At 37.2% G+C, this 25,571-nt stretch overlaps 2 protein-coding genes across 2 annotated transcripts; both read left to right on the top strand.

Moving 5' to 3' along the window:
• The first annotated feature begins 2,412 nt into the window (after positions 1–2,412).
• LOC117993822 (homeobox protein SIX6-like) lies at positions 2,413–19,556 on the top strand. Its single transcript, XM_034981690.2, has 6 exons — positions 2,413–2,582; positions 5,465–6,110; positions 6,926–7,083; positions 13,277–13,406; positions 14,700–14,822; positions 18,535–19,556. The coding sequence occupies exons 2-6, from the start codon at positions 5,488–5,490 to the stop codon at positions 18,653–18,655; spliced, it is 1,155 nt and encodes a 384-aa protein (XP_034837581.1). The 5' UTR covers positions 2,413–2,582; positions 5,465–5,487; the 3' UTR covers positions 18,656–19,556.
• Positions 19,557–23,129: 3,573 nt separating this feature from the next.
• Positions 23,130–24,806, top strand: Atg6 (Beclin-1-like Atg6). Its single transcript, XM_034981678.2, has one exon. The coding sequence runs from the start codon at positions 23,307–23,309 to the stop codon at positions 24,591–24,593; it is 1,287 nt and encodes a 428-aa protein (XP_034837569.1). The 5' UTR covers positions 23,130–23,306; the 3' UTR covers positions 24,594–24,806.
• The last annotated feature ends 765 nt before the right edge of the window (positions 24,807–25,571 follow it).

Genomic DNA, 25,571 nt, shown 5'->3' with positions numbered 1-25,571 from the left:
CACCTCATACCCCGATTGCCATCTTGACTTGTCGCGAACTATTCTAACAAAACTACCTGATGCCCGCGAATTTTTCCTCGTGGATTTTTTAGTAAGTTTTTCAAATATCCCGAATAAAACCCATACTTTCAGATTTCGCCCAAAAATTTTATAGCTCAATGGAACGAAAATCTGACACGACCGGAGAGAGATCAGGCGCAGGACCGAAGACGGCGTACGGGGGCGAAACACCGCCAATTTATTAACTCCGGGCTAGTACACTGAGAATTTTCACTGAGGCTTCCAAGGGGGGGTGGATGCGTACACGCATTTCCCAGCGTTTAAAAAGGCAGTTAGTTATAGACCAAAGGAAATATCTTGTTCAAGAAACGTCGTACTTATTTTGCACTTTTTCATCTTGTAGGTAGGTACCTACGGATGGGATTATTTAGTAAGATCTACCTAAATATAAACCAGTCCAGAACTTTATATATCTGTATCAAGTTTCTTCTCACGGCAAAATTGCCTATTATGAAATTATTACACTATCGTTGTTTTTTATAAATTTTTGCGCACTCGTCACCAAGTTAGCTTTCTTTCTGTGATAACAACTTTAATTCTCACAGTAGCTAAAATAAGCTCTAAGTCTAATTTTCAAAAAACAACGTGCTGAATTGAGAATTTTGGAAGTCGATTAAAAAGTAGCCTGTTTCCATCCCCGGGATGCAAACAAAAATTTCATCAAATTCTATTGAACAGATGGGCCGTGTAACGCTAGCAGACAGACGGACAAACAGGCAGACACACTTTCGGATTTATAATATTGAAGTAGCAGCTTCCCTCCCTCCTACTCTACTATGAGAAAACGAATCATCTCACTCTACTTTTCTCATTTAAAAGAATTTTGCTATGGCAAATACCAACTACCAGCTATGCCTCATTATTTCAAAGTTAGTTACTAAAATTTTCAATGTGGCTGCTAGAGGGGCGCCTATGAGGTGCTTGCCTAGGGCGCTCTCGAACTTTAGTCCGCCTCTGCCTGCTTCTGTCCAACAAAACCATACCCTGGTGTATAACTCAAAGCAGTGAAGCCAGCTAATCGATCGTTTGTCGGCGTCTACATCAACAAAAGCATCAGTTTCGCAGTACACGCGTTGTTTTGTTCTCACGAATACATTTCTAAGTAAAAGTGTCCGATTGGACACTTGACACTTGTAACTGTACACAGAACGTTATTTTTATGCGAAATTATGCAATTTGTGTGTACTTTTAAACGACGCTTCCGTGGAGCGTCGTGTTGGGTCTACGCTACGGACTAAAATATAAATACAGCCACAAAAGTGACTATATTTATTATAGTATGATAGCTGTTGTAAAATTAAAATAATAATAAAATGATTATACTAACATAGTTTTTAAGCATTGTCTATACTAACAAAATATGGGTCTCTGTTGCCTTAATAAAGAATTTATTTATTTATTATTATTTAAAAACCTCCTCCCTTCCTTCGCTCTATATATCTTTCATGTAAGACCTTAGCATTCCATCTGAAAGATGGCTATCTTTCGTCGCTTTTTAGGGTTCCGTAGTAAACAACTACGGAACCTGACAAGACCTGGGCGCGTTTGGAACCCTCGTAGCTTTAGTTTTAAGTTTGCGTTATATTTATCACCACTATATCTTACAAATCTAACACCATACCAGACCATCAATAAGAGTAATTTATTACCTATTTTGAATAAATCATTTGACTTTGACTTTGACTAACAAGGAACAATTATAGTTTCGCCATGTCCGTCCGTCTGTCTGTCCGTCCGTCCGTCCGTCCGTTCTCAGAGACTATTAGTGCTAGAAATCTGTAATTTGGCAAGGGTAGGTATAAAACATTAATCACGCCGACAAAGTGGTGAAATAAATTTTGATAAATATTTTTTTAGGGTAGCTCCCCTACATGTAAAGTGGGGATGATTTTTTTTCTCGTTTACCCCAAAGTGTGGGGTATCGTTGAATAGGTCTTTTAAATATACTGTGGGTGTGGGAACATCATATTTCGATTTCTAGATCCGTTTGTAAAATATGATGTTTTAAAGTGCTAATTTTTATTAGAGTCAAGTATCTCCCCCCTCTATCAGCCAAATGGTAGTATATGGGAACGTGAAAAAATTCACATAATCAATTTTAAAGGAAAACTATCAGGGCTAAGTAGGGTTCACAGGTTAAGGAGTTATATCTCCTTTTTTTGGAGTCGGTTAAAAAATAGCAGCACCTGGCTCATGGCTGTAAAAAGGCGGTCCACCAAAAAGGTCGCATACCTTTTAATAAAGAAAAATAACAAAAAGAAAATTATACCCACGACCGACACCCGGCTCTAAGCTCCGCCCATTCTCTATCTCTTTCCCACACACCGCCTCCCCGATCGTTCGAAGTTTGAAATAATTTGTTATTTGACCCCTTGACTCCATTCAGGGAGGATGTGCTATTATATATTTTACGATAGGTGTATTTTTTCAGTGCGTTATTTTGTATTTTGTGAATGAAAACTGGAACAATTAGTGTTTGTGTTTTTACTAGTGATTTTATTAGTACCTAGGTATTTCTTAAGGTAAGATAAGTAATAATTTTGACATTTTTTTACCTTATTAACAAAGTAGGTTGATAGTATAGCTATGCCTAGGTAACCCAAAATGCCTTGGTAGATAGATTTTTTATCGACCCCTCTGGCGCAGCAATATAATAGCTGTAGGTATGCTGTTACCTACTCTCATAAAATATTGTACCGGGATCTACCTGTTTGTGTCAATTTATTTCATGAACTGTACGATATATATTTATGAACTAGCTGATGCCCGCGACTTTGTCCGCGTGGATTTTGGTTTCTAAAAATCCCTTGGAAACTCTTTGATTTTCCGGGAGAAAAGTAGCCTATGTCTATGTCAGTAATGTCACTCTCTAATCTCCAGGTCTTTAACTATACTAATAATAATATGAAAGAGAAGAAAGATATTTTTTTTTACAATATAAACACTGAAACTACTGGTCTGGTGGGAGGCTTCGGCCTTGGACAGTTACCACTCTACCAACAAAGTCATGCCGCCAAGCGATTTAGCGTTCCGGTACGATGCCGTGTAGAAACCAAAGGGGATGGGTTTAATAAAAACTGCCATACCTACCCCTTCCAGGTTAGCGCGCTTCCATCTTAGACTCCATAATCACTTACCACCAGGCGAGACTGCAGTCTAGGGCTAACTTGTATCTGAAAAAACTACTGAACTGATTTTAATAATTCTTTCACCATTAGAAATCTACTTTATTCAGAACTCAGAAGTAACATTCATCCATACTAATATTATGAGTGCGAAAGTGCGTCTGTCTGTCTGCTAGCCTTTCACGGCCCATCCGTTGAACCGATTTTGACGAAATTTGGTACAGAGCTTGATAGCCTACCTAGGTACCTACCTACCTACCTAACAATTTTAAAATCGCTTCGAAACTTTCATACTTTCAAAACCGCGCTATTTATTACTCCACTAATAATGAAGTCTTTTTTTTTTATTTTAGTTGATTTTTATATTATAGAGAACACTTTCGTTGTCGGGTCGTGACACTAGGGCTCTGCCTGAAAATCAGCGCTGCAGTAGTCAAATACTGCAGCATCATGCTGAGGCAGTAGCCTTTTCAGCTCAAACAAGACATCATTTTTCTTTTTAGTACTGTCGAGCTCGTAGTTTTTAAGCTTACCTAGTTTTAATTTTTTTAATTTTGTAACATTTGGTTTGTATGTTTTTTGTATTTTCTTGTTTTGTGAGCTGAATAAACTTTTATTTATTTATTTTATTTATTTATTTATTTATTTTACCCCCTAGAGCAACGGATTGACGTGATTTTTTGCATGGGTATAAGTAGTTACATATAGGCTACTTTTTATCCCGGGAAATCAATGAGTTCTAACGGGATTTTAAAAACCTAAATCCATGCGTAGGTAGGTACGAAGTCGCGGGCACCAGCTAGTCTTAGATAAATTCAAGAGCCTAAATAGCTCAACCGTCAAAGAAAGGTCGCCGGTTCAAACCCTACCCGTTGCACTATTGTCGTGCCTACTCCTAGCACAAGCTTTTCGCTTCTAGTTGGAGGGGAAAGGGGAATACTAGTCATAATTAACATGGCTAATATTCTTTAAAAAAAACTTATAAAGAATCTGTAGATACCTATACCTTTCAGCACAATCCGTCCAGTGCAGTTAGTTTGAGTTCTGACTGCTGAATTAACGCACAGCTCAAACCACTGGACGGATCGGGCTGAAATTTGGCATGCAAATAGCTATTATACATAGACATCCGCTAAGAAAGGATTTTTGAAAATTCAACCCCTAAGGGGATAAAATAGGGGGTCGAAATTTGTGTAGCCCACGCGGACTAAGTCGCGAGCATAAGCTAGTAATAGCTAAGTATATCTGCATGCCTTTCTAGCCCGATCCGTCCAGTAGTTTGAGTCGCAGTCAGTCACCTTTTCCTTTTATAATATTTAGATATCGGATATCCTCTATATGTAAGTAAAAGCATGTACCTAGCTACTTATTATTTAAAAAATGTTCCAGCGAAAAGGTAAAAATATAGATTGTTTACAAAACATCCTATGACACTCGAACTGCGCCGGACACATTTTAAAAACAAATGAATTAGGTACCTACTTAACTAGTTCTGAGTGGCTTAAATATTTCGCCGTGTTGCGTAGTTAGGTATAGTACATGATTTACATAATATAAATTAAAAATTGTTTATTTTTTTTCAAAAAAGAATTCCAAAAAATAATTCGATAGAAAAAAATATTACTATAGAACTACAATAAGTCTTGTATACATAATATATTGGGTACCTAATAAATTAAATTATTTTTTACTTTTTAGTGTTTGTGGTTACTGAAGTCAGGTTTTATATTGTTTGTTTTTTTTTAAGTGTATAAAACGACTGAAACTTAGGTAGGTACAGTACGCAGCAGAAAGTAATGTACATCGGCCTTTAGAATGTAATTTTAGCATTGTAGAGAGTTATCTATGTCACTCATACCTATATGACGTTTTGTCGGTCTCAACGACGGAGACAATGCTCTACAAATCCGCTATCTCCTTCTAAAGGTCATTTCTTTCTGCCGCGTACTGTAGGTACCTACCTACTTGTGAAAACATAATCTAAATTGCCCCTGCCGGGAATCGAACCCCAGACTTCCCACTTGTAAGTTTAGATATTAGGGTATATACTTAGGCATTCCGAACCAGTGGTAAATTAAAACTACCTGACTATTCATAAGCACTTTTAAAAAGTTTACATGAATAAAAAAACATTCTATTCTATTCTATATAGGAGGTAATTTTTGAAGCTTCGATTAAGGATTGGTTGACCAATCGTATAAAATAAGGTCGCAAAACCAGGTACCCAAGTAGGTACTTATTTTTCTACGATCATGTCCTAAGCAACTCGTTCTTTTCAGGACGCGCCTAATAAGTTTCAAAAATGAAATCGACCAACATGGAGTCATGTTCGGACCGTCTAAGCCCTTCGAGCGACCTAACGAGCGAATCTGAAACTTCGTTACCATCATTTACATACGAACAGCAAAACGGCAACTTCTACCAACCAGAAATCAACGAAAAACAATATTTTTCGTGCAACAAGCAAAAATCGCCCCGCAACGATGACAGAAAAGAGGTTTATTTGCAGGAAAGCAATAAGAACTCCTTCGAAACTTATCTGTGTCCGCGAAGCAAGAAATATTTGAATTTCGAACTCAAACTCCCGCCTATCAATGACCCGAATTTTTTTTCTCAAATTGTGAACGAGGAACGAACGCGTCCATACTATAATGAAGTAACAAAAAATTGCATTCAGAACGAAAACAATCCGAATTTAGTTGAGATAGAAATAAATAATCAGTTCGAAAATGTTAATGAGAGAGCGAGGCAGTCGTATTTTGCTGATGACAACACGAATATGAGGAGGTTTCTGAATTTCAACTCGGAACAGGTCTTGTGCGTTTGTGAGGCTTTATTGCAAAAGGGTGACATTGAAAAGTTGACCGCTTTTTTATGGAGGCTGCCTGAAACTGAGCTACTTCGAGGAAATGAAACATTATTGAGGTAATTTTTTTCCCGGTATAAATATCAGCTTTTAGCCTAGCTTATTCCTAGCATAGGCCCTCTAACTGCCTGCAAAAGATCCGTCAAAATCGGTTGAGCCGTTTCGAAGGTTAGCCCCGAAAAGCTTAAGGAGAGCATTTAGAAATACGGTTGATAAAGCTAATACAATACCATGATCATAATGATCAACCTATCACCGGCCAACAACTGAGTACAGGTCTCTGAGAATGAGAAGGTTTTAGGCCATAGTCCGCCACGCTGGTGTAGTGCGAATTGGCGACTTCACAAGTACCTAGTCGGATAAAAAAGGCTTGAATTCAGCAGAATTGAAGCAGTGATGTAACAAACCTTTTTCGTTTTTAGGGTTCCGTACCTCAAAAGGAAAAACGGAACCCTTATAGGATCACTTTGTTGTCTGCCTGCCTGTCTGTCTGTCAAGAAACCTACAGGGTACTTCCCGTTGACCTAGAATCATGAAATTTGGCAGGTAGGTAGATCTCATAGCTGACATTTGGGGAAAAAATCTGAAAACCGTGAATTTGTGGTTACATCACACAAAAAAAATTAAATTGTGGTCATGAACTAATAATTAGTATTTACTATATCAAGTGGGGGTATCATATTATGAAAGGTCTTCACCTGTGCATTCTAAAACAGATTTTTATTTATTTTTATGTATCATAGTTTTTGAATCATCCTGCAAAATGTCGAAAAAATACGACCGTAGTACGGAACCCTCATTGCGCGAGCCTGACTTGCACTTGGCCGGGTTTTTAATTTTTTTTCATATTTTCTGAAACAATAGCCAATTTCAGAGCTCGCGCGTTAGTGGCGTACCACCGCGGCATCTATCAAGAGCTGTACGCCATCCTGGAAACCCATAAGTTCTCTATGAACCACCACAAAGAGCTGCAGAGTCTATGGATGGAAGCGCATTATAAGGAGGCCGAGAAAGTTCGAGGGAGGCCTTTAGGTATGTACTAGTTTATGCCCGTGACTTACACTATTTTCAAAGCCCCATTTTACACGCTTAGGGATTGAATTTTCAAAAAATCCTTTCTTAGCTAATGTCTACGTCATAATAAATAAATAAATAAAGCCTTTATTACTGAACTAGCTTATGCCCGCGACTTCGTCCGCGTGGACCACACAAATTTTAAACCCCCATTTTACACCCTTAGGTTTGATCTTTAACTATGAGATTTTACCTAACATGAGCTTAATAAAATATGTCATACTGCTAATTGCAAAAATATTAACTACAAAACTTCTTTATAGACACTTCAAAAGTGACAAATTTCAAACCCCTATTTTACCCCTTTAGGGGTTGAATTTTGAAAAATCCTTTTTTAGCGGACGCTACGTCATGATAGCTATCTGCATGCCAAATTTCAGCCCGATCCGTCCAGTAGTTTGAGCTGTGCGTTGATAGATCAGTCAGTCAGTCAGTCAGTCAGTCAGTCAGTCAGTCACCTTTTCGTTTTATATATTAAGATTTACATTTAAAAATTACAAAATTTAAATCTCGCACTTTAGTTCTTTCCGATCAGCGCGTCTTCTGACGCATAGGCCTCCTCCAGGTTTTTCCATAAGACTCTGTTTTGTGCTGCTCTTGTCTATAGTGATCCCGCTGTCTTCTTTATATCGTCTACCCAGCGTTTCCTTTGTCTACCCCTTTTCCGCTTTGAGCCATCCCTAACTTCCCATTCTGTTATAGCTTTGGTCCACTTCTTTGACTTCATAGATAGGTCTAGGTTGATAGGTCAGTCAGTTGCCTTTTCCTGTTAGATATATATATTGGAGGGTCGATATTGAAAGAGTTCTTACTGTCTGTAGACACCGTGAAAAGAAACGTATGAGCTTTACTCTACGGAAGGTAGCCATCTTTATTTTAGTTGTCAGAGTTGGACTTTGACACGCACGCATTTGTCATTGTTCAAAATTCTCTCTCGCGTTAAATTAATTAAGTATCAGATTATAGCTTAGCTAATCTTTATTATTTGAGATAGGTAGGTAGTTTCTTAATCGTGATATTTAATTCGGTGATTGTGATATAGTTAGAACAGTAATTGTTCGATGCTAATGTACGTTGTGTTAAATCGTAACATCTAGTGCCATCCGGTGACTTTGCCTGCAAAGCACTATTAATAATGTTCGCGTAGTTGTTTGACGAATATGGAATACTAATTATTGGTGAATATTAGAGTAGTTCGTGAGTTAACGTTTGGCTCAGTGGATAGATTATTATAAGGACATCCGTTAAGGTTATTTCTGCAGACGCTAGTGATTTAGAGTGTAATATTGGAGATATACCGGCAGTTGAGATAATGATTAGTTTGAAGTGATAGTTTAGTGTGATAGTAACTTGAAGTTAACTTTGATAGTAGGTACCCGCTTTAGAATCGTATAACCCGGTTGGTAAAGAATCATTGATGACTCTCGTGTAATGTTGAAATGGATTAGACAATGAGTTGCCCATGAGATCGAATAGCTTACATTCTACCTGGTTTCTGTTGTGATCGCTTATTTGGGTGGATAGTAGTCGTGGCGCGTGTGGCGCACGATGCTATGGTGTTCTGTATGCAGATGTGCACAGAGTGGAGAAGGTAGAGCTATTGCGATATTCTGAATTAGTAATGAGAAGTCAATTATAAGATCTGGTTTAGATCGTAAGAGAGTCGATGCAATGATCCTTTTAAGAGCGTTCATGAAGTTGTGATTGATTACCTTGAGATGATTAGATAACGGAGTAGGTCGTGACTTGATTGAGAGGTTGCAATAGCAATTGCGCCCTAATCACACGATGTAGTGTTTAGCTTAGGTTAGCTAGTTTAGAGTGAGGTGAGGGGTCGCTGTGAGGGGTGGTTGGAGGCGACCATAGGTAGGGTTAGGTTAGGGTGATCTGGTTGTGTTACGTTGATGGTTTCCATGTGCGATACGTTACTGAGAACTATTTGTAAAGAACATGGATTAAAGTACCTACTTATTAATTACTACCTTCTGATGTCGGCTAAAGATGAATAATAATTATCAGCCATCCTCCTGTTCTCCGACATCAGAAGTGGGATACACGATTTATGCCCACATTTTCGAAAATCATTGCAACACTAGCTTTGTTTAAAAAAAAAAAAAAAAAGTTACAAGATTTTTTTTTTTTTTTTTATTTATTTGTGCAAGACATGTTTTCAATTTTAATACCCACACCTGGTCTTTCTTGAAAAGCTTGATTTACTTTTGTGTGTTTTGAATAAAAAGAGAAAGAAAAAAGGATTATTTTGTGTAGAGATGCGCTAAGGAGTGGTGAAAGTGGCCGTGATTTAATGGAGTTAAACTCAAATCATTTATTCAAAATAGTTAAGTTTAGTTAATTTACAATTTTGACTGTCAGTTGTAGGAGTTATGTGGTATGGTGGTGATGGTGAATTGCGTAAGCTTGGAGCTAAGGCTACGAGGGTTCCAAACTACTTGGTTTCCTTACTAAATGGTTATAGCATTGGGAGTGTGATGTCCCAGCACGGTTGTCATCTAATTTAATAGCTAGTGGTCTGATGTTTTCAGCTGCTGAGATTGACTATTTAGCACTCTCAGATCATGATGCTACTTGGGCATTGGCAGTAAGGGTTGAAAAAAAGTGCGATATAGGTCTGCATGGTCTTAATGTGGGAGGGACTACAACGGGGATAATACGAAATAATTTTATTCATGAAATTTATCTTGTCCCTTACATTTTCGAATATTCGGAAAGCGTCGGCGAGGCATTTGATTCCTTTCATGATGTCGTATAACTTTTCTATGTGCTGTGTTTACCCTCTAAGAAGGTGAAAATGGATAATTGTAATAATAAAACGGTATGGTTGACTGAAGGGATTTTTGGTATAATAGAGTCACGGAGTGACACTGAAGCTGGGCTAAGATGAGATGAGGACTGGCTCTGTAGAGGAGTGCGCTATTCGCCTATGCAGTGTATTTGCAGACATAGTGAATCAGTCGTTTGAATAAGGGGTTTTCCCTAGCAACTTAAAAATTTCTATAGTTACCATTCCTGTAGCCCGTGTTCAAAAAAAAAAAAAGGCGATTGATGTGGCACCGTCCTATAACATTGGTGCCAATATTAGCGGGAATGATTGGAAAGGTAATGGTGAAACGTCTCAAAAAAATTCAATGCCAATGGTGTGCTCGTGGATGAACGATTTGGTTTTTGCAATGACAGCTCCACTGTCGAGGATTGTTTCTGTTTAAGTGGAATAGATAATGATAGCCTGAATGACAGGGTACCTATTGCTATTATTTTTCTGGATGTGACTAAGGCTTTTGACTTTGTGAATCATAAAATATTATTGGATAAATTAGATGGATATGGTGTTGCAAGAAGAGCTTATGAATGGATAGAGTCGTATTTGAATGGACTGAAAATGTGCGCTGGGATTGCTAGAATGAAAAATAATACCAAAGGGTGTACGAATCTCCACTGGAATGTGATAAGCGAGGGGTACCTCAGAGTGTATGGTATGTGTGGTGTATTAGAATCCTTCCGTTTGAACTGACTTCAAAAACGGAGGAGGTTTTTAAATTCGCCGGAATATTTGTTTTCTTTTTGTAACTTGTATTGGTGACATTACGATAGCGACCATTGTTCGTTGTGTATTGTTTGCAGATGATAGAATAATGTTGAAGGAACGTAGGAATGGGAATTGAACGGCGCTTTGGAGGATAATTAATTGAATTAGTAATAATGACTTGGAAGTGCGCTTAAATAAAACTAAAATGATGCAGTTCATGATCATGCGACGATGGAGAGGGTTGATGAGTTAAAGTTTTTGGGAATAATTTGCGACAAGAACTCTAATTTGAGGGTGCACATTAGGTGTGTGTGCTGAATTGGACGAATTTGTGTATGCGTGGGGGTCCTTCCACTGTGATGTATGAGCATAGAGGATATGGGCGTATTTATTAGGAGATGTCAAAAATATTTCCAACGAGATTATGAGGTAAGGATGAGTGGGTCGGTTGGATGCACGCACGAGATATGCATTTCAGAATGTCACAGTGGTACATGCATTAAAAGCGTTTGCGCTATGGCTGTAAAAAAAAAAAATGAACATTAAGCTGCTGATTGACCTCAAAAGGATGAGTTTGGATGTGTATAAGGAAGAGCTTAGTGAATTGCTTTTGGAAAAGTGCTATTGCGACGTTAAAGAATATTTGATTTATAAAAATGGGTTGTCTAAACGGCGAGGTGGCCATTTAGATGATAAACGGCGAGGTGGCTGTTTTGAAAAAAAAAGGGGGTTGTCTAAAAGGCGAGGTGGCCATTTAGATGATAAACGGCGAGGTGGCTGTTTTGAAAAAAAAGGGAGTTGTCTAAAAGGCGAGGTGGCCATTTAGATGATAAACGGCGAGGTGGCTGTTCCGATAATGGATGGACGGCGGCGTGGCCGTTTCAGCTGAGGGGAGTTAGCTTGGTGTATAGTGTGGTGGGTATTTGGAACAGGTGATAGGATCAGTAGCGGGGTACTGCTGGAGTTCGGGTTTTATGAGACATAATTATGAGCGGTGAGTCTATTATGGCAAATGGTGCAGTGTGTTTTAGAAGTTGCTACTATGGATAAAGTTGGGCTATGCTTTGGTTGTGTCATGCTTGTTTTATTTGTAATGGTTGTGATATGCATGCTTTAGAATATGTGGTTTGTGTGCTTGTGCTGATTGTCAGGATGAACGAGCGGATGTTCTGACGTTTATAAAATGTTTGTGCTTGATACATACTAGCGCCCGAGGACGGTCGCATGTCAGAATGGCCGTATTGGAGGGTCGATATTGAAAGAGTTCTTACTGTCTGTAGACACCGTGAAAAGAAACGTATGAGCTTTACTCTACGGAAGGTAGCCATCTTTATTTTAGTTGTCAGAGTTGGACTTTGACACGCACGCATTTGTCATTGTTCAAAATTCTCTCTCGCGTTAAATTAATTAAGTATCAGATTATAGCTTAGCTAATCTTTATTATTTGAGATAGGTAGGTAGTTTCTTAATCGTGATATTTAATTCGGTGATTGTGATATAGTTAGAACAGTAATTGTTCGATGCTAATGTACGTTGTGTTAAATCGTAACATCTAGTGCCATCCGGTGACTTTGCCTGCAAAGCACTATTAATAATGTTCGCGTAGTTGTTTGACGAATATGGAATACTAATTATTGGTGAATATTAGAGTAGTTCGTGAGTTAACGTTTGGCTCAGTGGATAGATTATTATAAGGACATCCGTTAAGGTTATTTCTGCAGACGCTAGTGATTTAGAGTGTAATATTGGAGATATACCGGCAGTTGAGATAATGATTAGTTTGAAGTGATAGTTTAGTGTGATAGTAACTTGAAGTTAACTTTGATAGTAGGTACCCGCTTTAGAATCGTATAACCCGGTTGGTAAAGAATCATTGATGACTCTCGTGTAATGTTGAAATGGATTAGACAATGAGTTGCCCATGAGATCGAATAGCTTACATTCTACCTGGTTTCTGTTGTGATCGCTTATTTGGGTGGATAGTAGTCGTGGCGCGTGTGGCGCACGATGCTATGGTGTTCTGTATGCAGATGTGCACAGAGTGGAGAAGGTAGAGCTATTGCGATATTCTGAATTAGTAATGAGAAGTCAATTATAAGATCTGGTTTAGATCGTAAGAGAGTCGATGCAATGATCCTTTTAAGAGCGTTCATGAAGTTGTGATTGATTACCTTGAGATGATTAGATAACGGAGTAGGTCGTGACTTGATTGAGAGGTTGCAATAGCAATTGCGCCCTAATCACACGATGTAGTGTTTAGCTTAGGTTAGCTAGTTTAGAGTGAGGTGAGGGGTCGCTGTGAGGGGTGGTTGGAGGCGACCATAGGTAGGGTTAGGTTAGGGTGATCTGGTTGTGTTACGTTGATGGTTTCCATGTGCGATACGTTACTGAGAACTATTTGTAAAGAACATGGATTAAAGTACCTACTTATTAATTACTACCTTCTGATGTCGGCTAAAGATGAATAATAATTATCAGCCATCCTCCTGTTCTCCGACATATATTTAGAAAAAGAAAAATGAATAACTAAAACTTCTGGACATAATTTTTCTTAAAACTGGATTAAAACCCTTGTAGGTAAATTTTTTTGTGTGTTTATATTCATAGGTGCAGTAGATAAATACAGACTGCGCAAGAAGTATCCCTTACCAAAGACGATATGGGACGGAGAAGAGACTGTTTACTGCTTCAAAGAGAAGAGTAGGACTGCGCTCCGAGACTGCTATTATAGGAATAGGTGAGTAGCGGGGTCCACACTTAGGGTGCCTGTCCACTGAAGCGGGGCTGAGTGGAAACGTGTACAGTTGACCAATCAAAGTTTTGTCAGATGACGGAATAAAATTATCACGTTATTTACCGACAACATGATTGGTCTACACAACACATCTCCGCTCCGCTCGGCTTCAATGGACAAGCACCCTAAGCGAGCAGCCTCGAGGCAACAAAGTTTCAGCTAGTTTAACTAAATATACCTGTAGAATAGAATAGAAACATTTTTATTGACAGCTGTGATAGTCCAGTGGTTAGGCCATCCGCTTCGTAATCGGAGGTTGCGGGTTCGATCTATTTGGAGTTATGTGCGTTTTAAGCAATTAAATATCACTTGCTTCAACGGTGAAGGAAAACATCGTGAGGAAACCGGCATGCCTGAGTACTCCATAATGTTCTAGGACTTCTAGGAGTAAGGGTGAGATCTATAGAGTGCACTCTGACTTTGCTTAAGACAGAGTTACAACGAGACAGAGCTAATATCTCTCACATAAATCTGGTCTGAGCAAAGTCAAAGTGCGCTCTATAGATCTCAGCCAGACATCTTAACTCTTAACAACTAGGCTACTTCGTACCTTAAAGATCGCTTGATTTTTCTTGGTGCTGCCGATCGCGACAGGAAGTTGCGCTCATCCACAGATAACAAACTCCAAACCCCACGTAACTGCACAAAATTCTACGGGAAATCTTTTACAGTATATGTTGTACAACTGTGGAATGCTCTGCCCAAAAATATCCGGGATTCGAAATCCTTGCCCATATTCAAAAATCGTCTTAAAGAACTATACTTATCGATGCCATAATAGTTAATTTATTCGATCATAGGTATAATATGTATGTCTATTATAATATATGTAGGTATGTAGTTATATATATATATATATATATATATATATATATATATATCCATAATAGAAATATATATATATATTTCTATTATGGATTTTGTATATATATTAATATTTATAATAGTTATGTATATGTATGATAGTTATGTATCATGTATTACTGAAATAGTTAATTATATTATATAATATTATACTACTTAATTTTTAGTAAGTACTATCCAACACACCTAGTTTCTCCTTTCACCAAAGGTTGCCTGGAAGAGATTGCTGTGAGCAATAAGGCCGCCTTTGCATACAATAATTTTTTTGTTTAAGTTTCTGTGATAGTTATGTAATATTTTTAGTGTGCAATAAAGTATTTCTATCTATCTATCTATCTACTCTTAAATAGTCTAAATAGTGGATTTTACTAGGTATCCAAACCCTGATGAAAAACGTGCGCTCGCAAGAAAAACAGGCCTGACGCTCACACAGGTGTCAAACTGGTTCAAGAACAGACGGCAGAGGGACAGGACACCGCAGCAGTCGAATAGACCGTAAGTACTTCGACGTCTTTTTGTTAAATACATATAAATAGCGAGCAAACGAGCCGGCGCGCGGCGAGTCAACTGATGTTAAGTGTTTACCGCCGCACATGAACATGATCAACCCATCGCCAAATTTCAGCCCGATCCGTCCGGTAGAGCTGTGCGTTGATAGATCAGTCAGTCAGTCACCTTTTCTTTTTATAAGTACACTAGCTTATGCTCGCGACTTCGTCCGCGTGGACTACACAAACTTCAAGCCCCTATTTCACCCCCTTAGGGGTAGAATTTTCAAAAATCCTTCCTTAGCGGATGCCTACGTCACAATAGCTATCTGCATGCCAAATTTCAGCCCAATCCGTCCAGTAGTTTGAGCTGTGCGTTGATAGATCAGTCAGTCAATCAGTCAGTCAGTCAGTCAGTCAGTCAGTCAGTCAGTCACCGTTTCCTTTTATATATTTAGATACATATATTTAGATTTCGGACATTTGTACCTAATGAAACAACGGAATGCGACATAAGATTAGCCACCAAAATTTAGGGGCCCATAAACCAAATATTATGATTGTTTGAACTGAGAGTCTTTGTTTTAAACATTCGGTGTTGCGTTTCAGCTTTCAAGGTCACTTAATCGGCAGTTTTTTAAAGTTCCGTAGACCCCGTGGGCCCGTAGGGTGCCAATGATGCTGATTCTGAGCACACCTAAAATTTAGAGTACATATTTGCATCCTCTTCTTACTAATGTAATATGAAAAGGACAAACACAGTTTGACAGTTTTAAATTTAATTTAGAGCTGTCAAACCTCGTGACTTCAGCTGAAAGTCGCGAGCTTATTGTTTAAATTCGTAGCGTGCACTAAAATTTAGCCTTTAAATGTAAAATTCAGGTTCCGTCCTTTTTTAGCAATATTAAAAAGAAAATGATTCACATACTCTAAATTTAGTTCAGAGAAAGACAAGAGAATCGGCGCCAACGGCCAATGGGACCCTATTACAAAGCCTCCGCTGTTCATCAGTCTGTCCATCCCTCCGTCCAACCTCCTGAATAGGAGGCAGACGTAACCAACTAGACAAAGCTCTACGGAACCGCTCTTTCTAAACGATATGGTACAGTATACTGTACCATAGCCTAATGGTTAGGACGTCCGCCTTCTAATCGGAGGTCGGGGGTTCGATCCCGGACACGCACCTCTAACTTTTCGGAGTTATGTGCGTTTTTTTAAGTAATTAAAATATCACTTGCTTTAACGGTGAAGGAAAACATCGTGAGGAAACCTGCATGCCTGAGAGTTTTCCATAATGTTCTCAAAGGTGTGTAAACTGTAAAGTCTATCAATCCGCACATGGCCAGCGTGGTAGACTATTCTCAGTCTGAGGGGAGACCCGTGCTCTGTAGTGAGCCGGTGATGGGTTGATCATGATGATGATGATGATGATGATGATACCTACTGTACCTACATTAATGTTTTTTTTTTTTAATTTTTGTAAATTCATTAGGTATAGGCAAACGCTTGACCACAATCACACCTGATGGAAAGTGATGATGCGGCCTAAGATGGGACGCGTTTACCTAGAAGATGCCTATTCACTCTTGTTTTAAAGATACCCGGGTTGTAATTGGTAGGAAACACATATCGCGGAAGAGTATTCCAAACCTTAGCCATACGTATGAGGAATGATGACGCAAAACGTTTCGTGCGTGTAGATAAAATAAAATGAAATTTGGCGGCAAATTTTTTCCATCAGCACACATTTGGGCACCATGACCCTCATTAGGGAGTCATTAATCAATTACACAAAAGGCCACAATAGTGCCACATGTGCATCACTCATTGTTTTTATTTTATTTTTGCATCTCCATGACGTTGGACGAACTTTAGTAGAGCATGTCCGAAATTATTGTTATTTTAAGAAGATCGTATGTACCAATGTCTATGTAAGTTGTTTTAATTATATGAACCTAAAACTAGCTGCCCTGGCAAACTTCGTACCGCCTAACAGTCGATTAAATTTTTTGAAATTTTTCTCTCCGTAAGAACCAGCCTCGTACTTCAAGGAATATTATGAAAAAAGAATTAGCGAAATCGGTTTAGCTGTTCTCGAGATTTGCGATCAGCAACACATTTCGATATTAGATAAAATCTATTATGTACTTTTCATGAACATTTCTATCTCCTTTTTGTACCTATTCTACTCCCTTTAAGCTCTCGCACTGCCAAGGGTCACTGATAGAGATCTCTCATAGAGATAAGTGCTTTCCTGCCCACTTTCACTCTCTTTTTCTCTTTACTGTAAATGTTTTTGGTACAAAAGATCCCATTGACTTCTACGTATAAGTATACATATAAGTCATAGGAATATCCTTATGTTGTTGGATTCATCATCATCATCATTTTCAACCGATAGACGTCTACAGCGGGACATAGGTCTCTTGTAGGGACTTCCACACGCCACGGTCTTGCGCGCCGCCCGAATCCAGCGGCGCCCTGCAACTCGTTTGATGTCGGATGTCCACCAGTGGGGGTTTTCCAACGCTGCGCTTTCCGATGCGAGGTCGCCATTCTAGCACTTTGGAACCTTGATTGGTTGTTTGTTGAACCTCACAAAAATTAGGTTCAGATTTCCTTTTCTTGCACCATGAATCAGAATCCTAAGAATATTTATCATACGCGACAGTTTGAAATGGCAATTGAGCGCGGGTGACGTGCGGGTGTCCGTGGCGTCCCCTCGCCTCATACCCCGATTGCCATCTCGACCTGTCGCGGACCATACCTAGACTACTTTTTATATCCGAAAATTGCAGAGTTTCCGCGGGAATTTTAAAACCTATATCCAAGCGCACGAAGTCGCGGGACAAAGCTAGCCACACTTTTTATTTCTTTTGCAATCTTCGTTCTTGACCGATAGAATCGCATGCGGCAAGTAGGTAGGTATAGCAAACAGCAAGCTTTTGGTTTTTATAGCTGCACCGCCATTGTTTTTCGAAATGCCTGCCCTTCCGACCTTTTTTGTTTTCGTTACGTGATGTGAGGTCACAAGGTTTTTATGACTTGGTTGTACATTATTATATTGGCAACTGTACCTACTGGGTACTAGGAGCACGAGTACTATAACATTTTGTATCTACAAGAAGTCTTAATTAAAAAATAATTAAAATAACGACCGCCCTGCCAATAAAGGATTTTTTTACATTTGAAAATGTTCGCCATACAGCCGCCATCCATATTGAATTTAAAAAAAAATATGTCAATGATTAAGGTTACCATATTTAAGTGAAGGGATGCTTGTCTAAAATGATAGGAATGCGTGATTTTTCTGAAAAATGCCGGTCTAAAATAAAAAAAAGCTGCAGTAGATAATAAAATCATAACTATTTTATTACTAGCGTCCCGCCCTGGCTTAGCACGGGCAGCTTATTAGTTTTCGTAGTGATCTCTAATCTTATTTGGTGTGTGAAGTCACACTTAGCCATCGTGGTGGACTATGGCCAAACTCTTCTCATGAGTTAATCGATCTATTTCGGAATAAAAATCGCAGTTTTTAACCATAACATATTATTATAGACAACCAGATATATTTAGCTCCATCCAGTGAAATAATGTGAAAATTTAGTGTAATGACTGATTCGAGATCATAGAGTTCGAGATAGACAAGGTTCCAATGACTTCCAGTCGCATTCCTAACTTTACCCCTTTTATTTAATTCACTCTTGTTTTTTTTCCAGGGAAATGTTGGTGCCAGCGCAGTATGTTGGCTCCCAAAGTGGATTATCCCAGTCTTACATCCCCAACGCGTATTTTAAAATACAGGATGCCTCGCATTATTTGCACGGAAATGCACCTTAAATCTGTGTTGCCATAATCGTAGTTATACGATTACTACTATTTTAGTAGCTTTTTATTACGTTTTAATTTTAGAGAATTTAGAGCCATAGGTATTCGATTATTATTTTTTAAGATATTTTTGTTATTGCCTCTCTTAAACCACCTTTAGTTTGTATGAAATATATTAAATACTAAGAGATTTTATATTCATTTATATTTAGAGATATCTCTTGTGAGAAAAATATTTTTATCTGTTTGGTAAAGTAGATTAAATTGCTTTTTATTGTTATGTACTTTAGTATAAGTCCGTAAAAATGACTGTTCACGCCCCATTTTTACTCTATGGGCCAACTGTCATGTTAAAAGTACGGTTCATCTTCTTTAAAATAAGGACTAAAATCGTACTTTTGACATAAAATTTAACACAAAAAGTTAAAATGGCGTGTGAGAATTCATTTTTTACGCGTTATAATATTAGTTTTTAATTAATTTGGGGCGATAGTGGGATTTATCTTTATTAAGAAAATTATCATTTCTTGTATTAAAATGCGAATATTAGACCAATAATGCAAATAGTCACCTTATTAAAATATTCTGAGTTAGAATTTAATTTTAAAACAGTTAATACCTGCTCTTTTAGTCATAGGAAAACTGAAACGTGTTTGAAAGCTATTTGGTTCATTCAGAGATGTGCGTTTCATGCACTTAAATACCTATATTTTTATATTTTAATCACGTGGAAATTGAATAAAATGCGAATCATAGATTAATTTAAAGATTTTTTTAAGAGGCTCTAATTTTTACGCTCAAAATGTGTTTTCATTATATCATTGTAAATACCTATTATTATGGTGCTGTTAAGTTTAAAATCCATTGTATTCTAGTCTACAAATGCATTAAATATTATAATTAGAAATTCAAAGTTGTTTTATTTGTTTATTTATATATTTTTCTTAAATTATGAGTATATAATACAAAACCAATCTAAAGAATGAAGATATATTAATATTAGTTACAAGGGTTTCATTATTTTGCATAATTTAGAATACAGTTTAATCTTCTTTACAAACATTATTAATCAATAAAATAACTGACTGACATAATATTATCAATGTATAGCTTAAACACTGGGTCTGGAAACTTAATTACATGTACATGTATTCTATAGAATGTAGATATTTAGAAATTCTATCCAAGGAAAGTCAGGTGGGTCAGCTAGCTCATCTAATATCTATTGATCATTATAAATTTCTCATACATTATAAAAACTGTTTCCGTAAAGATATAAATACCTAGTGGATAGTCCGTACAAAATGACTTTTCCCGCACCTTTTTAACTCTATGGGTCAACTGTCACGTCGAAAGTACAACCACCTTTAAATAAAGAGTAGAATCGTACTTTTGACATGAGTCACATAAAGTTAAAATGGCGCATGAGAAGTCATTTTTACGTATTTTAGCTTTCTGCTAGCAGTGTATAATTTTATTCTATTCTTGGCGTGATTTATTAGATTCACGTCACCGTTTGTCGAGCTTTCGTGCTTACGCATGCAATAAATAGATTTCGTGTTCCTACCGGAAATAATTTTCCGGTAGGAAATGCGATAAGAGGTGGCAACTTCAAAACATCAAAGTCAAGCTCAGTGTTAGACACAATGTTTCCACGTATAGAGATTTCGCCCTATTTTAAGGCAAAATAAACACGGCTTAATTTCATTGGGGACGAATTCCTAAAGAAACTAGGTAAAACCAAAATTCTAAGTGCAAACACTGGTTAGACGTCAAAATGACAGTGACGTCAGTGACGGGAAATTCCGGAAATTATTAGGAAATAGCATGCTATGTCGTCTTCGAAGAAATCTCTTCGGACTATAATAACTAGCGCCAACTAGTGGTCATAGACATTTTTATTTGCAAGTGTTGCTACATATAAAAATTCAATTAATTTTTTTAGTGGCCACATTGTCATAATCGCCACTGCCGCCATTGTCCGGTAGGAATAAGGCTAAGCGCGCACTGCGATGCGATTTTTGTCCACATGTTCAATGCAAAATTTAATCGCAATATTATTATTCCTACGCGCACCACGATTTATTTGCATACCACGAAAGACAGGGAGCCGAAATCAGTGAATACCTACTGTACCACCATGAAAACAAGACGTGAAGAACATTTAATAAATTATATCAAATAGAGTGAACATTTAAATATGGATTTAAAAAAGAAAATATGCATAATTATTTACTACTTAATATTACATAAAAGGAATTTGAAGAAGAAAAATACAAAACGTTACTGGGTCCATCCTTTAACAGCATTAAGGCCTCTAAAAGGCTTTTTTACGAACGATATTATTATAATGATCTTCGTGCATATAACAGGAAGTTCTTTGATTATTATCAAATTCGCATCGCACCGCAGTAACGAATATTAATCGCATGCGATTTTTCTTCGCAGTGCGTGGATGATAATGTATTTTGATGGTTCACAGATTTGCGATTTTTTTCGCAACGATTTATTTTCGCTATGCGCGCTTAGCCTTATAGTGTTCTGACTCTATGGTTGCCGCCCATGCCGCCATTTGTTTTTGTATCTGCTGTCATTTAATCCGTGATTATTTTTCTAATAATTTTGGTGTGATTTCATTGCTAATTCGCGTCGAGTTGAACTATCCTCAAAAGTGTTCAGCGCACCAATTGTTTTAGAGATTTTGAACTACGTTTTATATTAAGTACGTAGGGTTAAATTCAGTGCACAAACTTGGACGAATATGTACATTACACAAACTGTTTTAGAGATTTCGGACTTCTTTTATTAAATTTAAGTACCTATTTAGTGTTAAGTTCAGTGCACAAACAGTTTTAGAGATTTTGGACTCATTTTCATATTTAAGTATAAGTATGTAAATATCAAGATGTCAAATTGCTTTGTTATACACGGACAAGGTAAATGTTTTGATTGTTTATTTTATTAACGGCTGAATTCAAGTAATACCTAATCACTCTACCTGTAATCTGTCGATAAGTTACTTAGCAAAGTCAAAAAAACCGGCCAAGTGCGAGTCAGACTCGCGTACGAACGGTTCCGTACCAGTATCTATAATATCGGCAAAACAATCATGTCTGTTGAATGGGAGCCCCCTTAAATATTTATTTTATTCTGTTTTTTAGTATTTGTTGCTATAGCAGCAACAAAAATACATCTGTGAAAATTTCAACTCTCTTACTATCACAGTTCATGAGAGACAGTCTGGTGACAGACTGACAGACAGACGGACGGACGACGGATTGGATGCAGAGTGCTAAGTGCGGATTAGCAGGCATGTAGGTTCCTCACAATGTTTTGCTTCACCTTCACCAAGCTGTGGAGTGGAAGTCTATCGGTTGAAACTAACATAATAATATAATTGTTAAGGTTTTGTACCAAAAATGTAAAAAAGCAATACTTATATTTTATTATTATGATTAAGTCTGTATGTCTGTCACACCTGCTTATTACAGTATCTACTTATGCTATTAACTTGAAATGACTATAGTTTTAAATAATGCAATGCAATTGCAAAATGTACGACTTTAAAGTGGAACATTATATGAAAGGGTTTCATTTACATTCTTATAAATAGGTTTTTATTTATTTTTAAGCAAAGTTGGGAAATTAAGGTGTAACACCCCTGTACCTCTGAGGACCACATACAGCTGTCTGTCCTGTTCCTGATCTCGCCTCTAGTTGCGCAAAGATGGCCATAGGCAAAATTCGGTTAGCAGGATATTTAATTTTGAAAAAAATATTAATTTTTTTACAGTTTTGACGCCAAATGAACTGAAGCTGAAGGAAATAATTACAAAGTTGAAGAAACAAGTGCGCAGAAAACAAGATAGCAAACAAGTCTCTTAATGATACAATCAGGTTTCTTGCCACATAAAATTATTCGTGCACTTTCGGGATGATCGCATGAGTCTCGATGGATTGACGCTAATTCCCTGAAAACAGCGAAGGACCCTTAATATGGAACACAACATTGGCAGTGTCCTCTCCGAGAATTACATATTATTATATTTTGTCTCATTTGCTGTGGAGCTGGGACCCTGAGGCCACGGCGTAGTGCCAAAAATAAGGCTAGCCATAAGTGTTATTGTTAAATAAATCATAAAAAGTATCTATTGTTTTTGTTAATTTCCTTGATCCCTCCATTTTATTAATAATAATGATAAAGTCAGTCTAATGGAAACAGTGAAAATGGTGGGAAATCAAAAAATAAGTTGTGTATTCCCAGATTTAATCCGATGTCACAACCTATTTTTTTTTATTTCCCACCATTTTCACTGTTTTCATTAGATCTATAGTAGACATTTTAAGAGTATTCAATATAGTACGTAGGTATATACATATATATCGAGTTTTGTCTATGACCACTAGATGGCGCTGCTTTCTAAGAAATAAAATTTGACGTGAGATGTACATCTATTTCAGGTATACATATTAATCTATGGGAAATAGGAAGGTTCTTTGTTAGAAAATTCGCGTTAAAATATAAAAATAAAAATAATTAGATTATTTATTAGTAATAAAATAACTAGTGCTTACAATAAACGATTTATCGACTTCAAATACGTGTTAAGTGGGTCGTGAGACTTATGATATAACAGTGCTGAGTTATTGCGTATGTTTTACGATGAGTGATACGAAATCTTTCGTAAGTTTCTCTTGCCAGCGATGTTTACAGCCTTTGAAGCTGGATGAGTCCTTGAACAACCTGGGTGAGCACACTATAGCTGATTTGACCCTTCAAATACGAAGGAACAATGAGGCAGATCTGGATTTACAGTCATCGAGTTTAGAACACTACGTACCTCCTTTTCGGATGTCTGAATCTGGTAATGGAGCTAACGGTTTCATGGTTATCTCAGACGGATGGGAAACAACATCTCTAGGCCACCAATTACATGTTAAAGCCACTTTATTCGACTTATTATCAAACAATTCAGATGTAGACCATCCTCTGTGTGATGAATGCACTGATACATTACTAGAATTAATGGATAACCAATTGAGACTCACCGAAAACGAATGGAAAGACTATACAGACTATTTGAAGAAGTTAGAAGACGATAAAGAGGATTTAAACCTAGATGGACTTGAAAAAGAACTTGAAGATTGGAAACAAGAACAGAACAGACTCTTACAAGAGCTGTCAGCATTACAGAAGGAAGAGAAGGCTATGAAAGATGAGATAGTAGTTCAAGAGAAAGAGAAAGAAAGATTAGAAGTGGAACAGGACATTTATTGGAAGGAATACACTAGATATCGCAAAGACTTAATGACTACCGAAGACCAGATGAAGTTCTATGAATGTCAACTATCATATACACAAGCTCAACTAGAAAAGCTTAAGAAAACTAATATATTTAAAGCAACGTTTCATATATCAGATTCGGGGCAATTTGGGATTATAAATAACTTCAGGCTCGGTCGTTTACCAACAGCCCCTGTCGATTGGTCGGAAATTAACGCAGCGTGGGGACAAACTGTCTTACTCCTTTCCTCGTTAGCACGCAAAATTAATTTCCATTTCCAACGATACCGATTAGTACCATACGGAAACCATTCTTATATTGAGATATTGGAAGATCAGAAAGTCTTGCCTTTGTACGGGTCGTCTGGATTCCGTTTCCTATGGGATACAAAGTTTGATGCAGCGATGGTAGCGTTCTTAGATTGCTTACAACAGTTTAAAGAACAAGTTGAAAAGGGTAATACAGGTTTTTGCTTGCCATACAGAATAGATACGGATAAATGGAAAATTGAAGATACAGCATCCCCGCCCCATGCCTATTCAATCAAAATACAGTTTAATTCTGAAGAACAGTGGACTAAGGCACTGAAGTATATGCTCACAAATCTGAAATGGGCTCTAACTTGGATTTCTTCTCAATTTAGTGAAGACAAAGTCGAGGGTTGATCTATACTTATTTATTCTGTGATATGTAAATTTATTGTTGTTTATTAAATTGCCTTTGTTTAAATATTATTGTTACTTGTAAATAGTGTAAAGTATGTACTATATTATATTATCAATGAAATACTTTTTTGTTAACAAAAAACTTTATCTTAGATTGATAAAAAATATTATAATATGTCCAGTGAGATAATAATAAATATTAGAGAGAATAACCTTTTATTTTTATTCTTAAAATATATTATAATAAATTATAATAGAATGAAAAACCTTTTATTTCTACTCAAATATCTACGAAAAAATTATACATATTACTTTTAATAAAAAAAATATATTACAAAGTGCCATCTATTATTGAGTAGAATAACTTTTAGATTATTAGGCTGGCGCCATCTATTGGCTATCTTACAAACTGTCAAACAAAGATGGTCGTGTAGTTTATATCACCACCGTAAGATGTCGCTTTTACATTTTTAGAGTAATAAAAATACTAAGTTCTGATAAAATCTAAAGGGCTTTAAAATTTGAGTAGACCACCAAACAAAGTTTAATAAAATAGCTGTTTTTTAAGTACACAGTCCTTTTACAGGTTTCTACAGCCACTACCTACCTCGTAGACTGGTTGAGACGTCGGCTTGCTCGGGGAGTTCGGTCTTCAATCCCAGGTATCCCTAACTTTTCGATGTTAGTAATTAATAATATCACTTGCTTTAATGGCGAAGGAAAGTGACATAGGGTCGTGACGTCTACATGCATCTACATGTCTGATAATAATAATGCTCCATAATGATAGAAAAGGTGTGTACCTACCTATAAAGTCTGCCAATTCGCATTTGACCATCATGGTGGACAAAGCTTAAGCTAAAGGAGACCCATCCTCATTACTTAGACGGCGATTGGTTGATGATGATGACCTACTACTTGGTAGGTAATTAGGGTTCCGTATCTCCGAGAAAAAAAAAGAAACCCCTATAGGATCAT

Source organism: Maniola hyperantus, chromosome 25 (assembly GCF_902806685.2).
Source record: "Maniola hyperantus chromosome 25, iAphHyp1.2, whole genome shotgun sequence".
Classification (NCBI taxonomy): domain Eukaryota; kingdom Metazoa; phylum Arthropoda; class Insecta; order Lepidoptera; family Nymphalidae; genus Maniola; species Maniola hyperantus.
This window is presented reverse-complemented; position numbering and strand designations above follow the sequence as displayed.

Bases quoted from the DNA above. Each gene is read 5' to 3' on its own strand.
- LOC117993822 (XM_034981690.2), top strand. From the start codon at position 5,488: ATGAAATCGACCAACATGGAGTCATGTTCGGACCGTCTAAGCCCTTCG. The intron at 6,111-6,925 runs GTAATTTTTTTC...AGCCAATTTCAG, and splicing joins GGAAATGAAACATTATTGAG to AGCTCGCGCGTTAGTGGCGT. The intron at 14,823-18,534 runs GTAAGTACTTCG...TTTTTTTTCCAG, and splicing joins CCGCAGCAGTCGAATAGACC to GGAAATGTTGGTGCCAGCGC.
- Atg6 (XM_034981678.2), top strand. From the start codon at position 23,307: ATGAGTGATACGAAATCTTTCGTAAGTTTCTCTTGCCAGCGATGTTTA.